The following is a 27,895-nucleotide window of genomic DNA, read 5'->3' as shown; positions in this document are numbered from 1 at the left end:
ATTCTCACATATGCAAATTGCTGATGAAAATATCCACTCTGGAAAGAACATGCATACATAGAAGAATATATTGATAAAATGTATAACTGGATCATGGCTCCTGCAAACTTCAACTACGAAACCCTAAAACAAGTAAGAATTAACCTTTAAAAAGGTTAGGAAAATGAAATCAACGTGCACTCTTGGAACATTTAAAATAAAAATGCCTCATATTCAAATGCAAAAATTTAACTGAAAAAAATATGGAGAAATAAGTCTTAAAGAATTTTCTGGAAAGGATTTTGTGACACTAACATCAGAACAAAGCTAAGCTTTGGAGAATGAGTCTGAGCTGGAGTATATGTCTGAACTCTCAGAAATCAGGTTCTTTGCATTCATTGGTAATAGGTTCAGGAGGAATGACAAACTGCAGAAAAGACAGACTTTTGCACTCATCAGCTTGCCTTACTTTGTAAGGCAAAAATTTAAAATATCACATATATTATTAATGACTGTGTTTTTGCAAACGATAACTTGGATGGCTAAGGCATAAACACGGCCAACAGGGACAAAACTTTCATTTCAGGGAATGCTGATAGTTTCTTCCAAAAAGTTCCCCAGTGGAATCTACTGGTATTGAATTCTATTTCTAATATCAAGCCAAGCTGTCAAGGAAGGAAAGTTTGGCCCTTGCATCCACCTGACCTTAACTACCCTTAATGTTTGAAAAGAATACTTGTATCAAAATAGAACAAACTCACAAAAGGAGATAATCCACCATTAAATGAAAGGAAGAAATGATGTATGGGGTCACCAGACATTTTTTCTGATTGAGTGATATCCCAGCGATAGTACCCACAAAAGGGAAGGCTCCGGAAGGGCAAGGCACTGGGACTTGATTGCCATTTCATTTACATAAAACCAAAGCACTGTCCTAGCATAAGAAAGTCACACAGTGATAAATGTTATCAATTTGAATAATGCCTCTTTATGGGAATATAACACTGTACTGTTATCAAGGTATTTTCACACACATTAATCTTACTTGACCCCACAACAACCCTGTTGAACTCTGCAGAGAGGAAATTAAGTCTCCAGGAGATTAAGTAATTTGTACAAGGTTATAAACATAGAAAAGAGTGTGCTGACAAGAAAATGCACGTTTTCTTTATATAGTTACATCATTTCTTTCCCCCAAAACAGCCTTCCCTATTGCCTACTCCTCACCACAGTTAAGACCCCAAGTGCCTACATCATAAAATTATACTAATTCAGGGCAAGCAACCTTTCGATCTTACGTAATTTTGGAAACATAGCGAAAGGCTACTATTTAAATGTAAATGTTTGTATGATCACAATTAAATTTTACTGTTCTAATTTTAAAAATCCAACTCTGATATTTTGGGGTGGGATCATCCAGAATTAAATTTCTAAGTGTACCTATACAATAAAATGCAATGTTTGACTTTTTACTACAGAGCCCAATGATTTAAAGAGAAAACATGTAACCTTAAGCAGCCCATAACTTCTTTCTGGCTCCACTTAGCTAATGAAAGGGCAGGAGGGTAGGGCTTTCTTATACCACCTCATAGGAATAAATGAAATCCTATATGGAAGAACCTGGAAAATGTAAGAGGGTGAGACGGGATAATAGCTAGACATGAGTGTGTTTTTAAATCAATTTCATCTCTTGGTGCTTAAAAACTCACTAGAAATTTCTACAGTCACTGCCTAGCTAACCTACTCCCCCAGCCTCTCAACTCCTCTTTATCTTATATATCTCATGAATTTTTCAGTCCCTCACATTATTTCCTTTTTTCTAGGTATTTGAGTTCCAAGCTCAGAAGCAAAGTGAGAGAGGAAACTATCACAGAGGCTTTTTTGGACACTGGATTTTCAAAAAAGTGACATTCATAAGCAGCTGGGGCTGAGAATGACACGAGCATGTGAGCCTATTTCAGGACTGACACAAGTCTAATGTTTTCCATTCAGCCATGTGACTTCAGTTGTATTCAATGGGCAGTATATTTATGAGCCAATTTTGGAAGCCACAGTTAATTTACTCGTTTATAAAGGGGTTTTTAGTGTTCTGAGGCCTAGTAGCATCTATGAGCTTCAGGACCTGATATTTTTGATGGGTTTAAAATCAAAAGCACTTGGCTTCTTACAGGTTCGATGGGAGATTATTTTATCTATGTCTTGAAAGCTCTCATAAAGAAAACTGAAATATAACACATGAACTGTGATCTGAGGGGGACAGAATACCTTTATGCAAGTTTCTTGCACATTCTCTTTAAAGCAACCTGGGAAGAAAGTGAGAAAAACCCATCAGCTCTAATGAGCACTTAATGTTTAGCACCAAAGACTTGTTTTGTGAATGCCTAAAAAAGTGATGGAGGTCTTTAACCACTCAACTGCCAGCAAAAGTATGCCCTTTTATTAAATATAAGCAGAATAACTGACCAGTGTTTGAAAATCATGAACGTGGCCTTTCGACTCTCCAAATTTTACAAGGATATTTTCTTTGACCTTCCCTTATTGCAGATCTATAACAAGGACAGTGCTTTGTTTGGGCAACTCCGGACACATGGCGCTGCACGCTTCTGCAAAACCACGTCCCACATTAAATTAAGTTAGAGGTGGTATTTGAAAAATAAATAAATAAAGGAGTTCCAATTCACTGCAAATGGTACAGGAGGCCTGTAAGTGGGAAGCTTGCAAGAGAAGGACTTCTTTTAGAAAGATGTTTTACAGGGCTCTTTCTGCATCATTAACTGTTCTGGAATCCTGAACATAACATGGTGAATTTCCCTAAAAAAAGTAGCTACTGTTTAATTTTGAATCACTTCAAAGAGCCATAGTAGAAGGAATCAAAGAAAACCAGAGAGACCAGTAGATGTGAAAATCGCCAAGGAAAAAAAAGTCATGAAATTTCTAACAGATTTTGACCATCTACTGAAAATACCACTGATTATTTTGCTAATACAGTGTTTTACTGTTCGTGCTACTGAAGTAAGTCTCTGTATTCATCTGAACACAGGATATTTTTATTAAAACATTTGTGTCATAGCACTTAAAAAAAGGAACACATTTAAAACCTTGAAAAGAATCTCTGTCTTAAAATGGTTCTTGATGGCTCCGTGTGCGCGTTGCCTTAAAAAGACACCTAATTGCAGGTCACTTATGACCGAAAAGAGTAAAAAATACTAAAGTTCCACTTCACCCATACATACATTCAATATGTAGTTTTAGAAGTAAGATATTACTTTACAAAAGCAAAACGATATGAAGGATGGGATGAGATAAGGAGGTTGGCTCAGGTAATACAACGGTTGTTTTACTTAAATAACACTAGCCATTGGTCTAAAATATGCCTTTTGTGTAAAACCTGCCCAACAGAAAAGAAAGCAAGCCTCCTAAAAATCCCACTACATACCACTACATCAAAAAAGCATCTGGAAAATGTCAAATAATGGTATCTGCCCACCTAAGAAATTCAGTAAACTTTGTCTTCAATTATAATCCGGAATAATCAACTAAAACAGAGATTTCTGTTTGAAATGCTCAGAAGACAAAGCTGGATTAGGAATCAGATTTCAAGTCTTCTTAGAAGGACCATCTGTTTATAGATACCCTTCTCACACCACGCCATGCCCTTGATCTGTACCATAAGTTCACAGTGGAAGCACCGTTGAATTTAAAGGCATACACACAGTGCTACTCTGAAGTCTAGTTACCAAGTATATGCCCCGAGCTTGTCTCAAGTTTCCCTTGTTATGTAAGCACTTAGGGGCAATAAAATTTCACTTACTTTCAGCAGCGCTGTGAGTCTCAAAACATTAGTCTACCTGACTGTACAAGCCTTTTATTGGAAGTGGATAGCACGAGTGTTTTATTCATGCTTATCACACTGTGGATGCTATATGGAATAACCATTTAGTACCCTATTAGCCCATAACACATTTTTTGCAGCTGTTAAATATTATTGCCCATACTTAACTTTTTTGAATTAGCAAAGTTAAGTTTGAAAACCTAAATATTCTTATGAGAAGGAAGAAAAACAACGAGTATTCTCTTCTTGCAGATAGAGGTCACTAATGAACTGAATTTGAATTACTGAAGCAGAAACCACAAAGTTATTAAAGTAATCTAGTGAAAAAATGTACTTGAATTGAAGTTAAAGACACAAAAGATGATTACCCAGAAAGGTCTGACCTGCACAGAAATATATCACATCACCTTGAACTTTACCTAATCTTCTAAACAGAGAAAAACCTAAAGCAGCTCCATACCCTTGCTGCTTTTTAAACTTCAGACAGTGCTGACTGCAGAAGCAGTAATTCTCTCATAAAATATAAAGCTCAAAAGTCAAACTAGATCAGATGTTCACACTGGGTCTCTATAGAATAAGGCTTCTGCAGTTGTACATACTTGAGCCTTTCTTGAAACTACAGCTTCCAATTGGAAAGATGCAATGCTGCTTTAGGGAGATAGGTCTAAATTCTAAATCAAACTCTCCAGCAGGCCAGAATATAAATGTAACCGGTATCAGAGGAGGTTCAAATTAGATCCAGCCGGTCAATGTCAAACTTGAATAAGATCCCATCAGCTGAAACGTACATACAGGGAAAACCAGGACTGATCTGGGGAGCGGAGGACAGCTCAGCATGGTTTCATTTGGGAATCTACTTTCTTCTGTTAAAAGCATCTCCTAGAATCTCTAACACTGCAATGAAACTACTGAAGTGTTAAGACACAGTTTTGTTTCTTTTTTTTACCAGCATTCCTTCCACGCTAGATTTATAACACGTTCTGCTATAGTACAGTCAGTCCAACTCCTTTTACAATTTTTTTGTACCTGCTGGCAGAGACAAAATAATGTTTGAAATTTCATCTTCCAACCTCCTCCAGTCACAGATATTTGCAGCTCAACACGACAGTATGATGTTGCACTGTCATCCGTGTTGCTAAAAATCTTAAATGGTTTAACCCAACTCTGCTCAGAGTTTTTTAGGAGGGGAGGAAGGAAAGGCATATTTTCAGGAACAATAATGTTATGGAGAAAAGCAACTTTTCACTGTCTGCCTATTGCTCAAAGATTGATTTTCTAATATGGTGGCCTGCAGATCATATGTATCTGGTGCGTGATGCTTTGTGATTTAAAGAAAAATCCAGTTCTAACACTTCAGAAACTGACCTAAAATTTTATATTCATACCGGGAACAACCAAATATATCCCTGGATAAATACCAATCTGAATTTTATTTATGTCAAAATGTGATGGTGATCGTTCACTGGAGATTTAATAAGGTTATACTAGTTAAGTCCACAGACAATATCAGTTCTGATATGGAAACTAGCTTTCATATTAGCTTTGAGTCGGCAGAAGTTAGACATAATAAATTTAGCAATAACCTTGTGAGCTAGTGGACATGCCCCACAGCTCCCTAAAACCCTCTGTGATTATTAAATAGTCTCCCAGCTGAATGGGGAGCAGTAGCTTCCACTGAAAAGACACTTTGCATAGTAAATGCAGCATGTAAGAAAATCTAATCAGCACCTTGCACTCCTGTGCAAGCATTTACACGCATTTGTGCCTTACGCTTGATTAGCTTACTGTAAGCTTTATAGGAGATTCCATCCACCAAAATTAATCAAAAGCTCCTGGAGACTGATTTCCATTCACAAGAGATGGCGTGATGAGTTTCTAGGTGAATAAATAATGATCATAAAGATGATAGCAGCAGTAAACTCAAAACGCAATTGGGGAAAACTAGGCTCTGGGGAGTTAGGGCTGGGATCTTTTTGTTCTTGGGATGAAAAGCGGCAATTATCCCAGTTAGCCTAAGAAAGGTTGTACAGGATATGTGACTGTCTTCTCTTGGCTACCCCCACCTCAGCATGCACACGCGGCCACTCACTCCCGGGGCTGCAGAGCGCATCAGGCCACCAAGGAAAATACCTGCTTCTGTGCAAGCCCCTCACCCCCAAACACACACACCACACACACACGGACATTCATTGCAATTTCACGTCACTAATGGCTAACATATTACCTCTCAACCTTCAATGAAAACGTGACTTCTAAAGTTCCTATTTTATGACGCCAGAAGGGGAACGGAGGGAGGGAGGACTGAATGTCAGAAGGGGTAACGATAAAATTTCCACCCCACAGATTTGCTCTCCTGCACAGCTAAATGGAGTGAGCAAACGGGAGTGGGTTCAAGTCATTTTTAAGAGATGCTAAATAGGGGTGAGAGAGTGAAGGATTGAGAGTGGGTGGCCAGAGACACACATGCATCATCTTCCTGAATTCAAAGATACTAAAAGCCCCTGAATTCACATTCCAAATTTCCAAAGAGCTATGAGATGAAGCACCAGCTGGGGGCTGAACGTTCTCATCCATTCCGGGGTTTTCTGCCTCCCTGCACAGCTGCCCACAGGGCGCAGAGACCCACCAGGAGCCCATCTATTGTGCATCTGCCGTCGCTCCGTGCCCACCTCCGGGGGATCTTGAACTTCTCCTTCCTCTTACTTTCAGCTCAGAGCTGGCCCAGGACAGGAAAGGGAAAGGGAGGAAGCAAGAGCCCAGCTGAGGGGCCTGGAGGGAGAAGGTTGGGAGTGCAAGTTACCTGCGAAGATTCTCGAGGTATCCTTCCAGCCCAGGTGGTTAATTCTGCTCAGCGCCGCGCCCTCCCCCAGATCCAAACTTTTGCTGGGTCCTCTGGGTGGCGTTAACGACGGCGGCGGCGGCGGAGGCGGAGGCTGCTGGGGCTGGGCCCTGTCGCCCGCGGTGAAGGGGCGCAGGGGTACAGAGGCCGGAGCCTCAGAGCGGCGCGCGCCTCCCCGCAGCCTACCGGTGCCCTGGCGCCCGGCTCGCCTCGCTCGCTCTCGCCTTCCTCCCTTACAGAGCCGCGGCATCGTCTTCCCCCGTCCGCCGCCACCTCCGCGTCCAGGGCTCGGGCATGCCACTTTCTCTCGGCTCCCGCCGCTTCGGCGCCCACCTACTCTCCTCTTCTGCCTCCGCCTCTCTGCCAAGCCGGAGGGCCCGGGAAAGAACGGAGGTGAGCAGGGAAGGGGTCGGGAACGGCTCCGCGGCGCAGGGGGTGCTCCTCGGAGGCGGTGGCGGAGGACCTCGGGGACAGCCCAGAGCCGGACCCGCGCGCCTCCGCCGCGTGTGTGCGGACCTCGCACAGCCCCCCGCGTGCGGCGCTGCGCAGGGGAGGGCGCGCGGCTTTGCTCCAAGTCCTGCGCGCGTCCGGCGCGGGTCCGGAGGCTTCTCCGACCACTCTGCTGCCTCGATGCGACGCGACCAGGCTAATGTAGGCGCCGCGATCCCCACCCCCACCCCTCCTTACACCCCCGGGAGATGTTTACAGTAATGAATTCGCGGGATCGCCTCTGCCGCTCCCGCGCTCCTCCTCTCCCTGGGTCCCTCGCGCTCTGGCGCGCTCCCCTCCTGGAGCCGTCTTTCTCTCCCTGCCTCCCTCCCTCCCGGAGTCCCTCCCACATTTCTGGTTTAAAGAATGCTTGGGAGGCGCGGTTGCAACCCAAAGCTTTCCAAGAGGCAAAGTCAGATTCGGCTTTTAACCCTGTGCTGCCTGAAGAGTTGCGGAGCTCCAAGACTAACACCTCGAATGCCCCCCTGACCCTGAACGCCTTTCCCTCACTACCCTGCACCCCTTTCCCACCTCTTAGGGACGACAGCATCTGAGAGCTGACGGTTGATCCTCCCACACACACACACTGTCACACACACACACCCAAACACACCCCGCCTGCCCAAGATTGTACTTCCACTCGGGAGGCTCTGTTACTTAGACACTGAGAAATGATCGCAACGTGAGATAAGGGAGTAAGAATATAACAAACCTCTCAACCAAGATGGCGTTATTTCAAATGCGGGGAAACATGGTGATGTGCCCCCACCCTATCACTAGTTTCCTGATTCCTGGACCTTCTTAAATTAAGTTTAATTGGGAGAAGAATCTCAAAGTTGATATGATTATTTTAAACATCCCATTTTCTCCCTTAAAGCCAGATGCTGGAAATTGTGTTGTTAAATTGCCTCAGAGATTGCAACAGACACCCAGCTTTGGGCCTCACAGATTTAGGAAGCAGGATTCGCAGCTTAAGAAACCTGATTTGTATACAGGCACCGTTTCTACTTCGCAATCTCTTTGCAAATGGTTAATGTTTGAAAACGGGAGGGAGAGGGAGAAAGAGGGAGGGAGAGGAAAGAGAAAGAAAGAAAGAGAGAAAGAAAGAAAGAGAGAGAGAGGAAGGAAGGAAGGAAAAGAAGGAGAAAGAAGGAAAGAAAAGAGAGAAAAAGAAAGAAAAAGAAAAAGAGAAAAAGAAAAAGAAAGAAAGAAAGAAAGAAAGAAAGAAAGAAAGAAAGAAAGAAAGAAAGAAAGAAAGAAAGAAAGAAAGAAAGAAAGAAAGAAAGAAAGAAAGAAAGAAAAAGAGAAAGGAAAGGAAAGAAGGAAGAAAAGAAAGCAACAAAAACAACAAAAAGATTTTGGTTTTCTGTCTCATTTCATTGCCGCTCCTTCTGCCTCCGGTAAGTTGTTGTCATGTTTTAACAAGTCCGGAGAGAAGCTGACTCTGAACAGAAGAGGGAGAGCGAGCCCTGCGCCAAACACTGGGCTGGGCTGAGACGCGCCGTCTGTGGGCCACGCAAGAAACAATCCTAGAGCTTGAAAGTGGCCCAGAATTAAGTCCCGAGGGATCCGCTCAGCTGTCCCGGCAGAAGACGGGAACATTTCCGGACGCGTCCAGGGCACCACCGCACTCCGCGACCTCAATTGAAAGCTTAGGTCAGTTGGCACCACCTCCCGGATTTTTTTATTTCCTCCGCATCCCTGTTGCGTCTACCGCCTTCACGTATTTGAGGGCCTAATTCGTAGAAGGCAACTTGGAGAAACGCTCGATTTGTCTACCAAGCACAAGCTACGCACCGATTCACCCAGACGCACGCCCGCGCCGAGACCACGCTGGCATACGCGTTCACACGCGCGCACACACTTACACACGCGCGCGCGCACACACACACACTCTCCCCAGGTTCGTGCGCGCGAATCGCTGCTCCTGTTGCTTAATGAAAGGTAGCTAAGAAAATGCTTTGATTTACAGATACATAGTCCGCCTTCTCCCTAGACTCAGTTGTGACTTAACTATCCGAGGAGGGGACACGGTTGGGGCTTCTAATTGAAGGGTGGCAGACAGTGAACGAGTGCCATCTTGCTGGGAGGTTCCAGGAGCAAAGCTCCAGCGACGACAGCAGCAGTGGTCTAGCTGCTTCCAACAGCAGCCCTGGGCAGGAGACTAAAGCTCCGGGAGTTTCCCATGTGCCAAGAGTGGGTCCAACAGCCCCAGTGAACCTCCTTCCCTCTGATTTCCTTATCCAGGTTAGCGCCCCAGCCTCAGCTCGACCACACTGATCTTGGATCTGATTACAGATGAGAGGTGACCGCGCCGGCGCTGAAAGCGCGGGGGCGAGCCCTGGACTGGTCAGCGAGGCGGAGGGATCTTTCTTTGCGGCCCTGAACCCCATGGGGACGCGGTGGCAGCTGGCTAGGCCCGATTCCGCCACCCTCCTGGTCGCCTTGTTCGACACTCCACGGCTGGGGGCGTTGTCAACTCCCTCCCGGCGTCCCACGCACGCGGCACAATCAACGAAATTCCAGGTCAATCTTCCGCACCTCCGAGTCCCTGCCGCCCACACCCGCACTCTTGGGAGGCGCGCTGGCCCGAGCTCAGCGCAACAGCCCGGAGAGAGCCAGCAGGGCTGGAGAGACACTTGGTTTTGGGGAAAGCAAACCCCGGACCTCAAGGAAAACGAACTTACATTAGCCGCATCTTCTTAAAGGCTAATAAATCCCGGATTGCGGGGCAGGGGGCGGGCTGTTGGCTTTAGATGCAACCGCTTGATAATAGCCCTGGTGACATTAACACCACATGGGCCGGGCGAGGGAGGTCGGGGAGTGGAAATTAACAGATTCAATCTGGGGAAGTGAAAAGCTAAACTCTGGCAAGTTTAGGGGCTCTGGAAAGCCCGATTTAGAATTTTTGCTCCCAGCAAGCAAACAAATCTGCGTTCTTACCAAAACCTCAGTTACAAAACTCCATAGAGGAAGTGAATTAGAGGTGCAGGTAGACGTTCCTAAAGTAGGGGGAGAGCTAAGCAGTCTATTCTCTCTCTGGGTGAAAGAAAACCTAGTGCACCCCACTCGGATAACCAACCCTTTCTGGCTCCAAAAGGAAAGAAAAAAAAAAAAAATCTGTTCCCACAGAGACCGCGTCGTGCCCGCGCAACGGCAGCTCGGGCGGTTACTGAGAAACTTCAGCTGGTACGGCAGTCCCTTTACCTGGGGGCCGCGTCTTCTCGAAGTCTCATCCGAATCCCACCGGGTCCGGAAGATGGAAAGGGAAGAAGCTGGTGCTGCAGCAACAGGGCTCCCGGGGCATGGTATTGTTTTAAGGGTCACCGCCGAGGTCCCTCCTGCCCATCGTTGAGAACTGCCACCCTGGTCCCGGGGTTCGGTGATCGCGGCGACCGGCGCGGAGCTGCAGCCACGCCGCTGCTTGACACCCAGATAGAGGTCGAGAGAACGCCCCGGCGGGAGCCGCGCAGTACCTTGGCGCAGAGAGTGCGGCCGCAGATGTTATCTCCCGGCGCTCTTTCCTCCACGGTGACAATGGAAGATGTCAAACTCGGAAATGACGGCGACAGGTTTCGAACGTCCAACTACAAGGTACCCAGCCTCAGACAGTTTGCTGCTTTTCCCCTCCCCCTCTTTCCCTCCCACTAGCGAGGGAACTAACTTAACCCTATGTGGGCTCTACGCTCGCCGGAATCTACTAGGAAACCGCAGGCGGCGCCTCCCGGGGCGAGAGCTTTGTTCACGTGCATTTTCCAGTGGGTGTGTTGCTGTCTGGGGGCACTCGCGTGGCAAGACGCCAGTAGCGGACTTCCAGCGCCAGGCTCAGACATGGGAAGGAGCGCTAGCGTTTCATCCGGATCAGACCCAGCCCTCGGAATCTATTTTTTGTCTCCAGTTACCGGATTTATTGAACTTGCCAGCGAAGTTGGGTTTTTATTCCTCTACTCCTCCCCGCCCCCATCTGATTTCTTTTCCTAGCGGTGCTTTGAAGATTTGGAACTCTGCTCATTCTAACTCTACACTTTAACTATATTGCGTGTGCGAGACGAATTGGGGAGGGCACCCACGCCAAATTCAAATGAAACCTCAAGAAAAACTCCCTCTCAACTACTCACCCCGTGCCAATGTAAGCCAGGTGACCACATATTTAAATGACCAAGACTAAGACACCGGAGATGGGGGTCCGGTGGGGGAAACGAGGCGTGGGGGGAGTTGAGAGAGTTTGGAGTGTAAATAGGGAAAGATTGACACATGCATAGAGCCCTAGAATGGGATAAACAGGGGAAACAAACAAGAATGACAATGCAAAACATATATATATATATATATATCTGAGTCTCAGTACTGAAAGCATCGGAACGGTTTTAATCGCCAAGGTTTTGATCAGAGATTTCTCCAGCTGTTTTGTAAACGAGAGGTAAAATAGAGTACATGAGCCTCCACCTAAGCCGCCCAGGTGCTTTGCATTTTGTAAACAACTTCTATGAATTGCTTTCGACTCCCAAAAAGTGGAGTGGAGTTGGAGGCGAGACGCCTCTCTGACGCGGAATGGAAGTTCAGACTACCGAAAACTGACGGCAGAGTGCCTCTGCTGTCACAGCCATAGCAAATGAGCCTGAATGTCGTCCAGGGCGCAAACTCAGATCCACACTCGGACACTTTATACAGATTCCTTCTTTGCCAGCCTCCTTTCCGGACTAAGTAAAGTCTTAATAAAAATCATTCGGAGGGTAATACGTGGCTCTTGCCGAAACTGGGTTATTTTAAAAAGAGGAGGGGTGTTTCTCCACTGGAGAAATGTTCTGATTTCCTCTGCAGCGTGCCCAAGGCAACTGGAATCCGTAAAAGCCATTTCAAATGCATCTCGGTGCGATACCAATCCGCTCCGTCACTGGAACTCTGATTCCAGCCCGCCCTGTGCAGAATTCCGTTGTAAATCCTTCTAGTTAGCCAAGGTGGCAGCAAAACATAGGGATAGTTGTTCAGGCTGCAGAATCAACACAGACCACATTTTAAGACAAATGCCTACTTGCTTTTAAACATTCGTCTTCGTGCGTAAGTGTACATAAGTATGCGCGCGAGTTTTTTCCTTTGAGAACTTAATCTGAGATAACAATATAATTATTCTGTCTTGAAGAACGACGAAATAATTTTTTTTAAGGCAAACCGACTTGATATATGCTTTTGGAAGATGATTCAGACCAGAACGTGGGAGGAAGGGCATACATCACGTTCTACAGAATTTGAATTTTAGATCATTTCGGTTCCCAGATTACACAGAAACAATGTTGTGTGCATGTGCTCTGAGATAAAAGCTACTGGTGCAATTATTTTAATCAAGGAAATTAAACAAGGAAAATTCAGGTAAAATAGCTCACCAGATCTGTGAATACAATCACTGTAACAGAATTTCTGATCCGCATGACCTATGAGCCAGCTTTAGAAATGTGTGATGGTGAGGCCAGGGGGGTGGGGAAGAATGGTGAAGTGTGGTTCGGGGGACCAAAATGTAATAATTTTGGAGTCTCATGCAACTGTGCTTATGAATTTATTTTAAGGAAATATTTCTAGTACATAAAAGTATTATGTGGGTCAAAGAGCAACAAAAAGAAAATTTAAGAAGTTTAAAGAACAGGTCTGCTCACAAGTTATTCTGTAATTTTCAGAACTTCTATGCTCAATGGAATGTTTTCATTTTCATTTGAATTGAAATTCTATTGCAATTTCAAAGTATTTAAACTCCTCTTCTCCATCTATCTTGTACTGTTTACCATTCCCCATCTGTATATATGTATATACATTGTCCTTTATTACTATTATTTGGTGAATGTAAAAATAACAGAAGATCTGGATTCATAAGACCTTGGTGGAAGACCAAGTCACTGATTATTTCAATCCTGGGAGAATTCAGTTCCTGGCCACTATTTCCTCATTTATAAAATCATCATCACATCATGATGTGCAAGTGCTCTAGAAATCTGAATTGTTGCGGTTGTTGTTGTTGTTAATGATATTGTCATTACATCACATAATGCCATCCTTCAAAACAGGAAAATTACATTAATCTAAACTTAGTTCCCTCTAATGTTATGACCTCACATCAATCAGCTTATATAGTTATCAAAACCACAAACCAACATTGATACATTGCTATTAACTAAATGTCAGACTTGATTCATATCTTGTCAGTTTTTCACTGTCCTTTTTTCTGTTCCAGGATCACATCCAGGACTCCACAATGCCATTAGTCGTTGGATATCCTTAATCTTTTGTGCTCTGTTACACGTCTTTTCCTTGTTTTTCATGATGCAAAGAATTTTGAAGCATACTGGCCAGATATTTTGTTTCTTCCAATCTGGGTTTGTCTTATGTTTTCTCACTCTATAGTGTCAGTGCGATCAGTGATGTCTGTACTCTCTGATACTATGTGATGAGAAGGGTGCACCACATCTGTGTTATTTTCTAAAACCCATAACCAAGTGACATTCCCGGTTATGTTAGCACTTTCTACTCTAGTATATGCCAGTTTTTCTATTGTAAAATTATTAATCCTTTTCCATATTGTATTCTTTGAAAGTAAATTACTAAATCCAGCCCACTGTTAGGAATTTAAGATTAATAAAAGAGTAATAAAAGTCTTAGTGTGACTCTTAAACATCCCAAATATCACACTGCCCCTGAGCTACAAATTTTGAAGCCATCTTCATCTCCTCCATGTTTTACCATCCCCAAAACTAGTCATTCTCCAAAACCTGTTGATTTATTTTCTGAAATGCTCCTCCTTTTCCAATCTAATTGCCACTTCTCTGGTTCAGAATTCCAGCTTTTCTCTAATAAGATGGGATCCATGACCTTCTATCTCTCTCCCTTTCATGTGTTTCCACCAGTACAATGTTCATTTCATTCTCCCTTAAAGTAACATTAGCATCTATACTAGGAACTGATTATACCCTTCGTAGGAGTGTGTCTGGATTCATGTGAATTTGTGACGTAGAAATGCATACTTTTCTGATTCTGAAAGACCATCTTATAGTGCGTGCTCATGCATTCATCCACCAAAGGTTTGTAGAAAACACAAAATATGTAGCAGTCACTTACTTGATGAGTAGACTCAGTCCCTATCCTGTCAAATCTCTCAGAGTAGGGAAGACAGGTAGACAGATGATTGTATAATAATTAGGTAATATAACAAAGGCATATGCAAAGTACTTTAAAGATAAAATAGATTCTCTCTGTATAAGGAAGACCTAATCAAGATGATGGTGAAATTCTTGACATTGTACTAATTTTGCAGGGGGAATTTCTGGCATTACTTTTACACTCAACCCCGCTGCCCAAGTCCCCATCTCTCATGGAAAGCCCTTTTGGGCAAGACTCAGAAGATCTGTGTGGAAGTAGTTGCTTAGATGTACATTTCCCGAAGCCCTAGTTTCTTTGCCTTTACATGCGGGTTACAAGATGATTACGCGTGAACAAAAACAGAAGGTACATTCTGACAGGAAACAAAAGAGCGTTAAACCATGGAGATTTCCTCTTACATAAACCTGCTGTTTGTTAAGCATTTGCTCTCTATTCCAAAGGGAAGCTGGCAAAGCAAACATTCTACAATGATATTGAGGAGGAATAAGTGAGGGAAACGCCTTTTAAAAGATGGTATGGGGCGGTGCGATGGTGACTCAGTGGCAGAATTCTTGCCTGCCATGCCAGAGACCCGGGTTCGATTCCTGGTGTCTGCCCGTGTACAAAAAAAGGGGGGGGGGGATTGTATATACAGATGTAAACCATTGTAAGAAGAGATGAAAGATTTACCCAGGGACATATTTAAGCATAGATGCTACCATCGCAGAGCATGTTACTCAGCATTCTATCTAACTATAGCTCTAATGAAGAGGGAAGTAACATTTTAATCTGAGGAAACAAATGTAATTGAATGTGTATATAAGATTCTGAATTAGAATTGACACATATCTAATCCCTCTGTCTATGGGCGTATTAGAAAAGTAAAATTGCATTATTTAGAAGGCTGGAGCCTGTTTTAAGATGGACTCTTATTATGAGAACAAATATACTATCAGTCAAGATTTACATGATTGCAAGTTTGCTGAACTTGAATTTGCAAGATTTTACTTCGACTCTACCATTTTATCAGCTAAATCACTTAACTACTCTGAATCTTGTTTCCCTTCTCTCAAATAAGAGAAATAGCACCAAAATTATATCCCAGGGCAGATATATAAAGATCAAGTAAGATGAGAGGTTTCAAAGCTCAAAATAAGACTAACTTGCCATTATTTATATAATTATCGTGTTTTACAGAATATAATTTAAGATGAGATCTATTTTACTTTGTATAACCTTAAGCCATGGGTTCTATTTCTTGCTTTTCTGAAAATCTTATTCCACATAAAAATAGGGAGCTGCTTAGATCTTGCAAAGTTATCTGTCCAATACCCTCAGGTTCCGCTCATTGCTACCAAGTTTTTGACCTAACCAAGAAATGACCTTCTCAACCTAAGGAATTCTTAGCTTATCCTCTCACGATATTATTTTTAAAGTCAATTTAAATTATTGTTGGCCAGTTTTCTTCAGTGCACCCTCTTCTCAGCTCATAGATGTCACTAAAAGTTTTTCAACTGCTTCTTTTATTTTGCTTTATTTAAAAGTATTTATCTCTTGAATTATTTTAGCACTTAAGTTTTCAGGATTTAGTCATCTCATTTACTTACTCAGTTGCGTCAACTTGAATTAATATCTCTCCTCTCTCTACTTCAAATACTTTTAAAAAGCAAAATAAACACTAAAACTTGATAATAAAAATTTTAAAGAGATATTTCTCAACAGCGTCTCTTTCTATCTCTGTGTACCACATTTGAAAGTTGCTACTGGTAGAATACCTTGTAAGCAGGCTAAAAAGTTATTTTTAATGAATATATAAGTTAATATTGATTTTTACTCTTTATTAATAATATAGGAGCAGAAGTTGAATTTTCCTTCTTAAGAAAGAACACTGAATTGCCCATGGAGATCACCAGGTTATTTTAGAATTATTTTAGAAGATGAAAAGGGCTTAAGGATACTTTCCCCTGAAGAAGTCATGTTGTAGTTTCCATGAGCTTGATTTTGAAAGGCTTTCCCATTTTCTTTGGTGTTTTGAAGAGACTTCTAGTTATTCTTAAACGCAATATCAAGTCAAAGAAAGATCCTAATAGTTCTGTTCTTGAATTATTTATTTATTTATTTTTACATAAAGAGATTCTGCTGTATTTTCATGTTTCCATAGTAGGTTTTCCCCTCCATTCTCTTGGATGCTTTTAAAATGATATAGTGACAGATCATTTTTAAATATGGCAAATGCGAGACTGCAGATTACCTCTTGGAAAGAGAGACCAGAGTTGGTAGGAAGTCAAGCAGTTCACTTAAAAACACCTCCATTTGTAGGCCCCTCATCCCTTTATGCTCCGGTGGCCATGTTTTGTAAAAAATATTTTTACTGAGAAATCTTTGCACACATACAGTCCATACATGGTGTACAATCAAATGGCTCATAAATATCATTACATAGTTGTATATTCTTCACCATGATCATTTTTAGAATATTTGCATCATTCCAGAAAAAAAAACGAAAACTCATACATCCCACACCTGTTACCCCTCCCTCTGATTGACCACCAGCATTTCAATTCACCCAACTTTTTACTCTTTATCCCCTGATATTATTTAATTTTATCCTTAGTTTTTTACTCATCTGTCCATACTTTGGATAAAAAGACCACCAGACACAAGGTTTTCACAATGGCACAGTCACTTTCTAAAAGCTGTATTGCAATACAATTGTCTTCAGGAATCAAGGCTATTGGCACACAGCTCAACAGTTTCAGGTACTTCCCTCTAGCCACTCTGTGCTGGTTTGAATCTATTATGTACCCCCAGAAAAGCGGTGTTTTAATCCTGATCCAATCTTGTAGGAGCAACCCTCATTTAATCCTGATTCAACACTGTAGGTTGGGATCTTTTGGTTAGATTTTTTTCTAGGAGATGTGACACATGCAATTGTGGGTATTAACTTTGATTAGATGAAGATGTGACTCCTCCCATTCCAGACAGATCTCGATTAGCTTAGTGGAATCCTTTAAAAGAGGAAACAGTTTAGAGAGAGAGCCAGAAATGACAGAAATAAGAGAAACAACAGAAGCGTCAGAGCCAACAGAAACTTCATAGCAGAGCTGACACAGAGGCAGACGTGGAGAACAAAGATATGGATGTTTAGAGGTGCTTGGAGCCCACCAGACGTTGCCATGAGACGTTTAGCAAGCCAGAACCAGGATAGGCAGATGCCAGCCACGTGACAACCCAGCTGACAAAGGTGCTTCTGACCATGGGCTTTCCTTGAATTAAGGTAACTTCTTTTTGGTGCTTTAGTTTGGGCATTTTCATTGCCTCAGAACTGTAAGCTTATAACTTATTAAATTCTCCTTTTAAAAGCTGTTCCTGTTCTGGTAGATCACATTTGGACAGCTTGCAAACACACACTCCCAAAACATCATAAACTGTATCTATAAAAAGTGATATCTGTATAATGCATAAGAACAACCCCAAGGAAAACCTCTTGACTCTGTCTGAAATCTCTCAGCCACTGACACTCTTATTTTGTCTCATTTCTCTCTTCCCCCTTTGTGTCAAGAAGGCTTTCTCAATCCCATGTTGCTGGATGCAAATCTTCTTGGGAGTTTTGTCCCACATTGCCAGGGAGATTTACACCCTGGGAGTCATGTTCCATGTAGAGGGGAGGGCGATGATGTCACCTGCCCAGTTGGCTTATAGAGAGAGGCCACATATGAGCAACAAAATAAATTCTCTGGGAGTGACTCTTAGGCATAATTTTAAGTAGCCTTAGCTTCTCTTTTGTAGGACTAAGTTTCATAGGGGTGAAACCCAGGATGGAGGGCTCAGCCTGTTGATTTGATTGTCCCCGCTGCTTGAGAGAATATCAGTAATTCCCCAAATAGGGAACTTGAATATTTCCTCCATTCTCCCTAGTTCCTCAAGGGAACTTTGCAAATACTTCTTTATTCACTGCCCAAATTATTCTGAGATGTACTAACTTGTACAAATCAATAAGATCTCATGCCCGATTCAACATTCCATGCACTTATGGCTCAAGTAAACCAACCATGCAAATTAAATTAGATAATGCTTTACCCAAAATGCAAATTTTGCACCAAATAAACATCTCTCACTTTGGTCTCACACAGAAGTTGAAGTTTTTACATATGGGCTGTATCTTCTTTTACCTTGTATTCTAATTTACCTTAGTTCTATCCAGGTCAGCTTCATTCATATCTCTACTTGAAGTTTGATCCCTTTTTCAACTTTTTAAACCGTTCCAGTATGGGATAATGTTGATTTTCATAGCTTCAGAGCTCTAACTCTGAGGCTCAGGTGTCGCATAAATACCCAAAGTTTTGGGGAACGATCAGGTAATATGCAAACAGCTCATTATCTCAAAATTTAGAGTTATCAATTAACAAGTCCTGAATATATGTGACTGCTATAAAAGCTTACAATCTAGGACCCTTTACAATAGGCCCCAACCTGATAACCCATGCTCTCGATATCGATCTCACCGTGTTTGTACATTATCGTTAGTCCATATGAGTGAGGCATGATAAAGTTTTTCCTCTTGTTTCTGCCATTTCATTCAACATATAGTCCTTAAGGTTCATTCACCTAGTTGCATGCTTTAAACTTCACCCCTTCTTGCCCGCGCTCAGTAGTTCGTTGTATGTATACACCATAGTTCTTCCTTCCTTCCTTCAGTCATTGTACCCTTAGGTCACCTCCATCCACTATGAATCAAAACACAAGTGTGCAAACGTCCATTTGTGTTCCCACACGCAGTTCCTTCAGGTATATACCTAGCAATGGGGTTGCAGGATCATTTGGCAACCCCACCCCTAGCCTCCTGTGTCCTCCAGAGGGGTACACTTTCAGTTTCCCTACCAGCAGTAAATAGTTACTTTTTCTCTGCATTTTGTCTACCACTTCTTTCTTTCTGTTCTTTTTTAAACAGTTTTATTTGCATATCATACAATCTGACATAAGTAAACAGACATACCTTTGCCACCATAATCTATATGTAGTCATTTCTGTTTCTTCCACAAAGAATCCATACCCCTCCCCTATACTCTCCACTTGTTGACATTTAGTTTTGGCATAATTTGTTACATTCAGTGGAAGCATATTACAATGTTACTGTTGACTATAGACCTAGCTTGCACTGATTGTACTTTTCCCTGCGTATCATCCATTTTTATCACCTTGCAATGTTGACATTCATTTTTCTCCCTCACGCAAAAATGTTTTTATATTTGTACATTTAATCACCATCATTGTCCACTGTAGGTATTCTAAATTATACTATCTCAGTCTTTATCTTTTATCTTTCTTTCTAGTTTCATATGTGTTCCCAGTCCTCTCTCAATCATACATTCAACTTCATTCAGTGTTCTTATATTATTGTGCTACAGTCAGGTAGTGCTTGTGCTATTCATTTCTGAATCTTTATAATCAGTCCTGTTGCACAATCTGTATTCCTTCAGCACTGAATGCCCAATCTCTACCCTCTTTTTATCTCCTGATAACCTGTATTTTTAACATTAACTCTGAAAGTTCACTCAATAATGTTAGTTCATATTAGTGAGTCCATACAGTGTTTGTCTTTTCATTTCTGGCTAATTTCACAGTATAATGTCCTCAAGCTTCATCCATATTGTTACATGCTTCATGACTTTATTCTGTCTTACAGCTGCATAATATTCCATCATATCTATATACCACAGCTTGTTTAGCCACTCATCCATTGATGGATAGTTGGGTTGTTTCCATCTCTTGGCAATTGTAAATAATGCTACTATAAACATCATTATGAAAATGTTCATTTGTGTCCTTGCCTTCAGTTCCTCTAAATATATACCTAGTAATGGGATTGCTGGACCATATGGCAATTCTATGGTTTTACCTTCCTGAGGAACCACTAAACCGCCTTCCAGAGAGGTTGTATCATTTTACATTCCCACCAACAGTGGATAAGTGTGCCTCCTTCTCCACAACTTCTCCAAAACTTATAGTTTTCTATTTTTGTTTATGGCCATTCAAGTGGATGTGAGTTGGCATCTCATTGTGGTTTTGATTTGCATTTCCCAAATACCCAAAGAAGTTGAGTATCTTTTCATGTGCCTTTTAGCCATTTGCATTTCCTCTTCTGAAAAGGGTCTGTTTATGTCTCTTGCCCATTTTTTAAAATTGGGTTGTTTATCTTTTGTTGTTGAGTTGAAGAATCTTTTCATATATTCTGGATACTAAACCCTAATCTGATATGTTGGTCCCAAAAATTGTCTCCCATGGCATACACAGCTTTTTTACTTTCTGTACAAAATTCTTTGAAGTACAAAAATTGTTTAATCTTGAAGAAATCCCATTTTTCCATTTCTATTCTCATTGTTTGTGCTTTGGGTATAAGATCTAGGAAATTGCCTCCTATTACAAGATTTATAAGATATTTCCCTACATTTTTTTTGAACATTTTTTGGTCTTCACTCTAATGTTTAGGTCTTTCATCCATTTTGAGTTAATTTTTGTATAGGGTTGAGATAAGGATCCTCTTCCATTCTTGTGCATATGGATACTCAGTTCTCCAAACACTCTTTGCTGAAAAGGCTGCTCTATCCCAGGTGGGTTGGCTTGACTGCCTTATCAAAGATCAATTTTCCATAGATGAGAAGAACTATTTATGAACACTCAATTTGATTCTGTTGGTCAATATATCTATCTTTATGCCAGTACATTGCTGTTTTGACCACTGTAGCTTCATAATATACTTTAAAGTCAGGTAGTATGAGACCTCCATTTCATTTTTTTCTCAAGATATTTTTAGCAATTTGGAGACACCTACACTTCCAAATAAATTTGGTCATTGATTTTTCTCTTTCTGCAAAGTAAGTTGTTGGGTTTTTAACTGGTATTTCATTGAATTATAGATCAGTTTGGGTAGAATTGACATCTTAACTATATTTAGTCTTTCAATCCATGGACATTGTATGCCCTTCTATTTATTTAGGTCTTCCATGATTTATTTTAGCAATTTCTTGTAGTTTTCTGCATATAGGACTTTTGTATCCTTAGTTAAACTTGTTTCTAAATATTTGATTCTTTTGGTTGATATTGTAAATGGCAGTTGTCCATTTCATCTATGATGTCTACTTTATTGGCATATAGTATCCTCTCATTACCTCTTTTATTTCTGTGGTGTCAGTGGTTATGTTTCCTCTTTCATTTCTGATTTATTTATTTGCATCCTCTCTCTTTGTTTGTCAATTTAGCTAAGGGTCCTTCAATTTTATTGATTTTCTCAAAGAACCAACTTCTGGATTTGTTGATTTTCTTGAGTGTTTTCATATTCTCAATTTTACTTATTTCTGCACATTATAAGTCCATATCTTTGATTTTCTTAGTATGATTTATTATTTTCTGCTGGTGTTTAGGCATTTGATTTCCTTACTTAGTTTATTTTGGAGGTTGTTTTCACTCTTTTACCTAGGTTTTTCTTACTGAATGACTTTGTTCTCTATTTGTTGTTTGACATTCAGTTCAACTGATAATTCTAGACCCCTTATATAGGTTCTGTTTAACTGATCCAGGTTTTTTCATTTTTGTTTATCTATTTCTTTCCCTGCCTATATGGGGTCTCTTTTCTTAAGGAGGGTCTCCTCAGATATTAGTGACCCCAGTCAGATTTTCTCAGACCAGACAGGTCCACGTCTGAGGAGAGAGTAGCCAGCATCAGTTTTCCCTGAGGGTGAGACCCAGCAGGTTGTCAGACTTTCCTATGAAACCTCTAGACTGTGCTTTCATACCCTGTCCAGCTTGTGGTGCTTGTCTTTTCACAGCTTCCTACCTGTATAAAGTTATGCAGTGCATTCAATTTCAACAGACTCTCTCTCTGCCAGAGGCATATTTGAGACAGAGGCTGCAGTAGAAGCTAGGTTTTGATTGCTTCTATTTTCCAGCCTGTGGGACCTGAATTTCTTAAAGGAGGGCCTCTGGTTGATCTGAGCTCCAACCCCTTTTCTTGGGAAAAATACACATTTTAGGGAACTAACCCCTTTCATCTGACAAGTTATTTTGTCTCTTATACATACTTTAGTTCCATCCTTGCTTGGGGCAGTGCTGGAGCCTGAGATTGCTTGCAGTTCTATGTAATGAACTGTTAAGAGGTTTAAAAAAAAAAGCAAAAAGCTTTTTCAGAGCTGGACCCCCACTCTCATATCCACTAATCATGAGTTTGAGTTGATATATTTCTGTATCCCCAGGCTTTATGTGCCCCCTTTTCTTGGGGTCCAGCCCCTTTCAAGTATTTTGTGCTTTCCCACTCAAAAAGCCTCTTTTTTTCCCCTTCTATCAGCCCTATCTCTCCTTTGCCTGGGTGAAAATTCCTGGTTCCGTTAGTCTTTTTTCAGATTTTTTCTGCACTCAGCGCCTGTTCTCAGTCATCAGAATTTGTTAATTAATCCCACAATTGGAGCTTGGTTGAGGTAAGCTGTTGTTACTGGTAAAATCTGTTTCCTTTCCCCTTAGGGATCCAGCCTGCTTTGTCCCTGAGGGAGGAGCATGGGCCTCCATGACTTGTGTGACTTACAATTCTGTGTGGGATCTCAGCCATTTCACCCCTCCCAGACTGGTGTATGCTGTGTGTCCAGTCACTGATGTCCCCCTAGCAGTTGTTCCATATAGTTCCTGGCTATTTACTAGCTGCTTTGGAGGAGGAACTAAATTTCATACTTCACTATGCCACCATCTTGCCCCACCTCCCCACCCTTCAAGCATTTCTAAATGAATCATTTCATCTGAGAACTCTCCACCACCCACCCACAGAGCCTGGACAATAATGAGTTAAGTGCAACCTCATGGCCAAGATTATAGAACCAATTAAGCAGCTAATAGCCATGCTGGGCATCTAGAGCATGGTCCAGAGTTTAGCTCATTGTCCTCCTGTATCTTTTATTCTCTTAACAGCAGGAAAATTTATTTTTGTCCTTATCTGTAAAACCAAAGGCATTTTTTTTAAGAATTTTTTATTTATTTATTTATTAATTAACGGAAAAAAAGAAATTAACCCAACATTTAGAAATCATACCATTCTACATATGCAATCAGTAATTCTTAACATCATCACATAGATGCATGATCATCATTTCCAAAGGCATTTTTAAAAATTTATATGTTTCTGAATTAAAAACTAGATGACTTTAAAGACAGTATATCTTTCTTATGAGTCTGTCCCAAGCAGAGGGCTTTAAAATTTACCAAAGCCTATAAAAGCTAAGGAGGCCTCAATATCATAAGGGAAGTGCAAATTCAAACCACAATGAGATACCACTTTACATCCAGTAGAATGGCTGAAAAAAAAAAAAAGAAAGACAATAACAAAGTGTGACCAGAATGCAGAGAAATTGAAGCTTTCATACACTACTGATGGGAATGTAAAATGGTACAGCCTCTATGGAAAAGAATTTGGGATTCCTCAAAATGATAAACATAGAATTGCAGTGTAACCCAGTCATTCCATTTTTGGGCATCTATGGAAGAGAAATGAAACCATATGCCAACAAAAACACTTTCATATGAATGTTCTTAGCATTATTCATAATAGCTAAAAATTAGGAACGAATTAAACATCCATAAACAGACGAATGGATAGATTCAATGTGGCATATCCATACAATAGAATAATATTTAGTAATAAAATGAATGAACTACATATCCTTGTTATGACAGGGATTAACCTAAAAATATTTGCTCAATGAAAGAAGCCAGACACAAGAGACCACGTATCTTATGAACTTGTTTATATGAAATATCCAGAAAAAGCAAGCTATAAAAACAGAAGATGGTCTAGTGATTGCCTGGGGTAGAGATGGGACTGGAGAATATATGGGTGAGAGAGTAGAGGGAGAGGAGAGAAAGTATCAAAGATTAACAATAAATGCATGTGAGTGATCATATTAGGGCCACGAGAATGCTCTAAACTTCATTCACAATGGTGGCTGCATGACTTGGTGAAATTCTAAAAAACAAATTGTTGAACTGTACAGATGAAAAGTATGAATTATATGATATGTAAAAGATACCTCAATAGTCTCTAAAAAGCTAATGAGAAGATGTCAACATCTATGAATATTTAATCCTCATAAAGTTCTTATTAGGTCCTCTGACATCAGCAGTGAATGAAACTTGAATCATCTTAAGGGTGATAAATAAGAGATAGGAAGAGTGTTGGAAATTGTTAACTCCTATGCAAGTCTAAACCATCCTACCCACTATTCTCTATTTCTTCAAAACAGCAGGTAATTTTCAACCTGATTAAATATACCCATGTGATTTATAAATTTCAGAAGTAAAAGTGTAGCATTTCTGGAAGTACTATGAATGAACAAAATAAAACAAATTTTCTTCTTTTTGTGTTCACTAGATGCCCCTGCCAAAGGATTCTTCTATTTTTACACTCCATGGTACATCTGTTAACAATGGTTCAGGACAACTTGATGTTTTATTTTTAAAAAATCTATCTTCAGTAATAGAATTACAAACCATTTTAGAATCACTACAGGACAGTTTAATTCCTTCAGATATTCATCAATCAGGAATCTCATTTTTTATTCTGTTTGGCTAGGGCAAATATCATTTGTGAATATGTCAAATTCTTCCTTTTTTTCTGGCAAAAAAAGAAAGCCTAAGACAGATGGGGTAAGAAGAAAGTCAGACACAGTGTCAGTTGCCAAAGGAAAAATAAAGACAACATCTTGTCCATCAAGGAGTTCAAATCAAGAGTCTTTCTTTTCACAAACGCTGACAACTCTAGAGCTGTGAGCAACCAGCAAAAAATAGAATTAAAAATACCACCAAAGGTATTTCTCCATGGTTCCTTTGTAATATCTGGAACAGAAAAGTACACCATTTTACTAGGAAGATTACCTGAAAAAAATTAACTAAACCAGAAAAAGGAAAAAGAAGAAAATTGAATATGGGAATGCTATGTCTATGAAATTTGAATGAACCAGCATGATACCTTTCTGGGGGATCCAGGAAGAGTGGCCTACATCTACCTTCAATAATATAAAAGGATTCAAACTGAAGATTCATAACCCTCACATTAGTAGCTTTAGAACAACTGTCACAGTTACTTTCAGTTGAAAATAGGCCCTGGTTGATATTTTACCTTCATTTTTCTCAAATGGAAGTTTGCCTACCAAATCTCATCAAATCAAGTTTGTATGTTCTTTAATGGACTGTTTATAGCCAGGAAGACCTTGTTTTTCAGGCCTCAAGAAATTTCTGATAGAATGAAGGTGGTTAGAACTGTGACTAGATCTACTAAACCTGTGGGTTATCCATCACCCATCCACAACAGTGTTCCCAGATGTAAGAGATGAGGGCAAGAACATTTAATAAGGTGTTGGCCCTGAAGATTTTGATATGAACTTCTTGAAATGATGCAATGGAAAGGAGTTTATCATGGCTATAAATTACATGCTTTATTTATTCATTTTTTAAGAACATGCTTTATTTTTCACGTTACTCCCAGGCTTTATGAAATAATAGAGATTAGATTTTAAGATATTGAAAAAAATCTACTAATTGGCAAGATTCTTTGCTAATGCCCTGTAGGATGTGTGTAAATATAAGGGCATGTCACAGTCTATTTGGAATAAAATCAGGATGAATTATAGTACCAAATATTCCTAACTAGCTGGGTATCTAGGTAGCTCAATTTCCTGATGCCCCAGATGTTTACTCTGACACAAAGGGATGATAATTTCTGGCTAACTTGCTTTATGTTGTTTTGAAAGCCTTGAATGAAATGACAAATGTAAAAGTATTTAAGTTAAAAGCATTTCCCAAAGCAAAGGTGCCATTCTTATTTTAAAATGAGAAACTTTCCTCTTTAACCCCTTCATTTACTTGAGGGTTAAGTCCTCTAGGAAATGATCAGACTCTGGTTTACATTTTATGTTATGGGGGTGATAAAGAGCTGATCTTCAAACATGACATGTACAAAATTTGAACCTGGGGCTGTAGTTTGAAGAGCCCCATTAATCATGCTCCATTGTGTTATAGGTTCTGTAAACATTGCAAAAGAATAAAGTACAGAATCTCTCTTAGTGACGTCTTTTCAACCTAACTCCAGGAAGCCTTTGAGATTTCCTTAAATGACTGGATTTCATTTCAGGCATTAGTTAACCTCTCCTGGTAGGTGACTATGAGTCCCACCATGCAGGAGTAAGGGGATATGTATTCAAACAGTTCAAACATGCTTTGTGCCCTTCACATAGCCATTAAAAACAGTAGGGGGGCTTTCCTTTCTCAGGATAAGTCAAGTAATTTATGTGAATCACATAATATTCCACATTTGTCTGCCTTCACAAACTATGCTCTAAAGTTGTTGTTAGAAGAATGGGCTATTTGGAAGCAAAGAAGACATCAAACCACTTCTGGGACTGGGTCAGAGCGCATTCAATGCCCATTTAGGACTCGTCTACCTACACACTATTTCTCATAGTGTTTATGAGGATGTGGTTAGCTTTCAAATTCTCTAAAATTCTCTTGTTTGTAATTATTTTATTATTCATTTATCAATATTCTATCAATACTTTCCTTCTTGAAAATGTTTTAAATCACCATCATTCATTGGGAGGTAGTTACTTTCAGATTAGTTTCTATGCTCCCAACATAATTAATGCAAATAAGACCATTCAAACAATTGCATGTATGTAATTTGTATAGAAACATATAAATGTATACTTTATATTATTAATTTTACAATTTAGTTTAAGAGAATATTAAGTCCTGGTTTCATGGCTGTTTTAGAAGATCCAAATATATTGAATTGAAAAAAATCACACATTTCTTGGCTGCTTTATTTGACTTTGACCTCTCCATTTTCACTCCCCCAGTAAAGCCATATCTGTGATGGTTAGAGATTTATTCAAAGAGGCAAATGTCAAAGTTAGTGTAATAGGCTTTATATTTTCCTTTCTGTAGATAACATGGAAAGTCCGTATCACAGAAGAATGTCATTCATAAATGTTGTAAGAACATATGGCTGGATCTGAGACAACCCATAACCACCTACATGTAAAGAAGTCAAGATATGGAGTATGTCGATGAAGGGCCGCACAACATAATGTGTTTTTGGAAAAAAAGCATGGATTTCCTATGCCTGTAAGAGTGACCTTCTTTATATTCATCAGCAGTCCTATATCTCCTTCTTTTACTTAGAAAAATCTTGCCTTTTTTCATTCTAGCAAATACTTGTTATATACTTCAAAATAATGAGATTCACCTGAGGGAATTATTAATAATAAATATTAATTAATCAAAAAGCATGTTAAATAATTGCAGTGGGTAACTTTGAATTATTAATAGCCACATCATATGGATGTGATAATGTCAACATGCATATAGTAATGTGCCTAGCAGTGAGACATACGGCAATGGCATTATTTCCTGATCTTGAATATCATAATCCAATAAATATGTCTAGAAATAACATCATTATCTCTCATAGCATGCCATATTGTTTACTCAAATTTAGCTAATGTCTCTACACACATTAAAAACATTTTCTTCATTTCCTTCTACCACTCTTGGTTGCTTTGGTCTATCTCTCTCTGTTTGTACTTTCCCTAATTAAAACT

At 40.3% G+C, this 27,895-nt stretch overlaps 2 protein-coding genes across 3 annotated transcripts in view; one reads left to right on the top strand and one right to left on the bottom strand.

Moving 5' to 3' along the window:
• Positions 1-11,011, bottom strand: part of FLRT2 (fibronectin leucine rich transmembrane protein 2) — a 101,919-nt gene extending 90,908 nt beyond the window's left edge. Inside the window, exon 1 of one of the 2 annotated variants that reach the window (XM_077123240.1) lies at positions 10,347-11,011. The gene's annotated coding sequence lies outside the window, so the exon portion shown is untranslated. Of the gene's footprint in view, positions 1-6,611; positions 6,796-10,346 lie in introns of those variants that run through there. The other variant, XM_077123238.1, reaches the window with a different exon arrangement.
• LOC143651407 (uncharacterized) lies at positions 94-27,895 on the top strand. The gene is made up of 3 exons (XM_077122308.1): positions 94-132; positions 6,521-7,043; positions 27,240-27,895. The coding sequence occupies exons 1-3, from the start codon at positions 94-96 to the stop codon at positions 27,308-27,310; spliced, it is 633 nt and encodes a 210-aa protein (XP_076978423.1). The 3' UTR covers positions 27,311-27,895.

The sequence above is a fragment of the Tamandua tetradactyla genome, chromosome 12, assembly GCF_023851605.1.
Source record: "Tamandua tetradactyla isolate mTamTet1 chromosome 12, mTamTet1.pri, whole genome shotgun sequence".
Classification (NCBI taxonomy): domain Eukaryota; kingdom Metazoa; phylum Chordata; class Mammalia; order Pilosa; family Myrmecophagidae; genus Tamandua; species Tamandua tetradactyla.
Note: the sequence above shows the minus strand (reverse complement) of the source record. Positions and strands in the feature narration are given on the sequence as shown.

Bases quoted from the DNA above. Each gene is read 5' to 3' on its own strand.
- LOC143651407 (XM_077122308.1), top strand. From the start codon at position 94: ATGGCTCCTGCAAACTTCAACTACGAAACCCTAAAACAA. The intron at 133-6,520 runs GTAAGAATTAAC...TCTTACTTTCAG, and splicing joins ACTACGAAACCCTAAAACAA to CTCAGAGCTGGCCCAGGACA. The intron at 7,044-27,239 runs GTGAGCAGGGAA...TCCTTTCTGTAG, and splicing joins GGGCCCGGGAAAGAACGGAG to ATAACATGGAAAGTCCGTAT.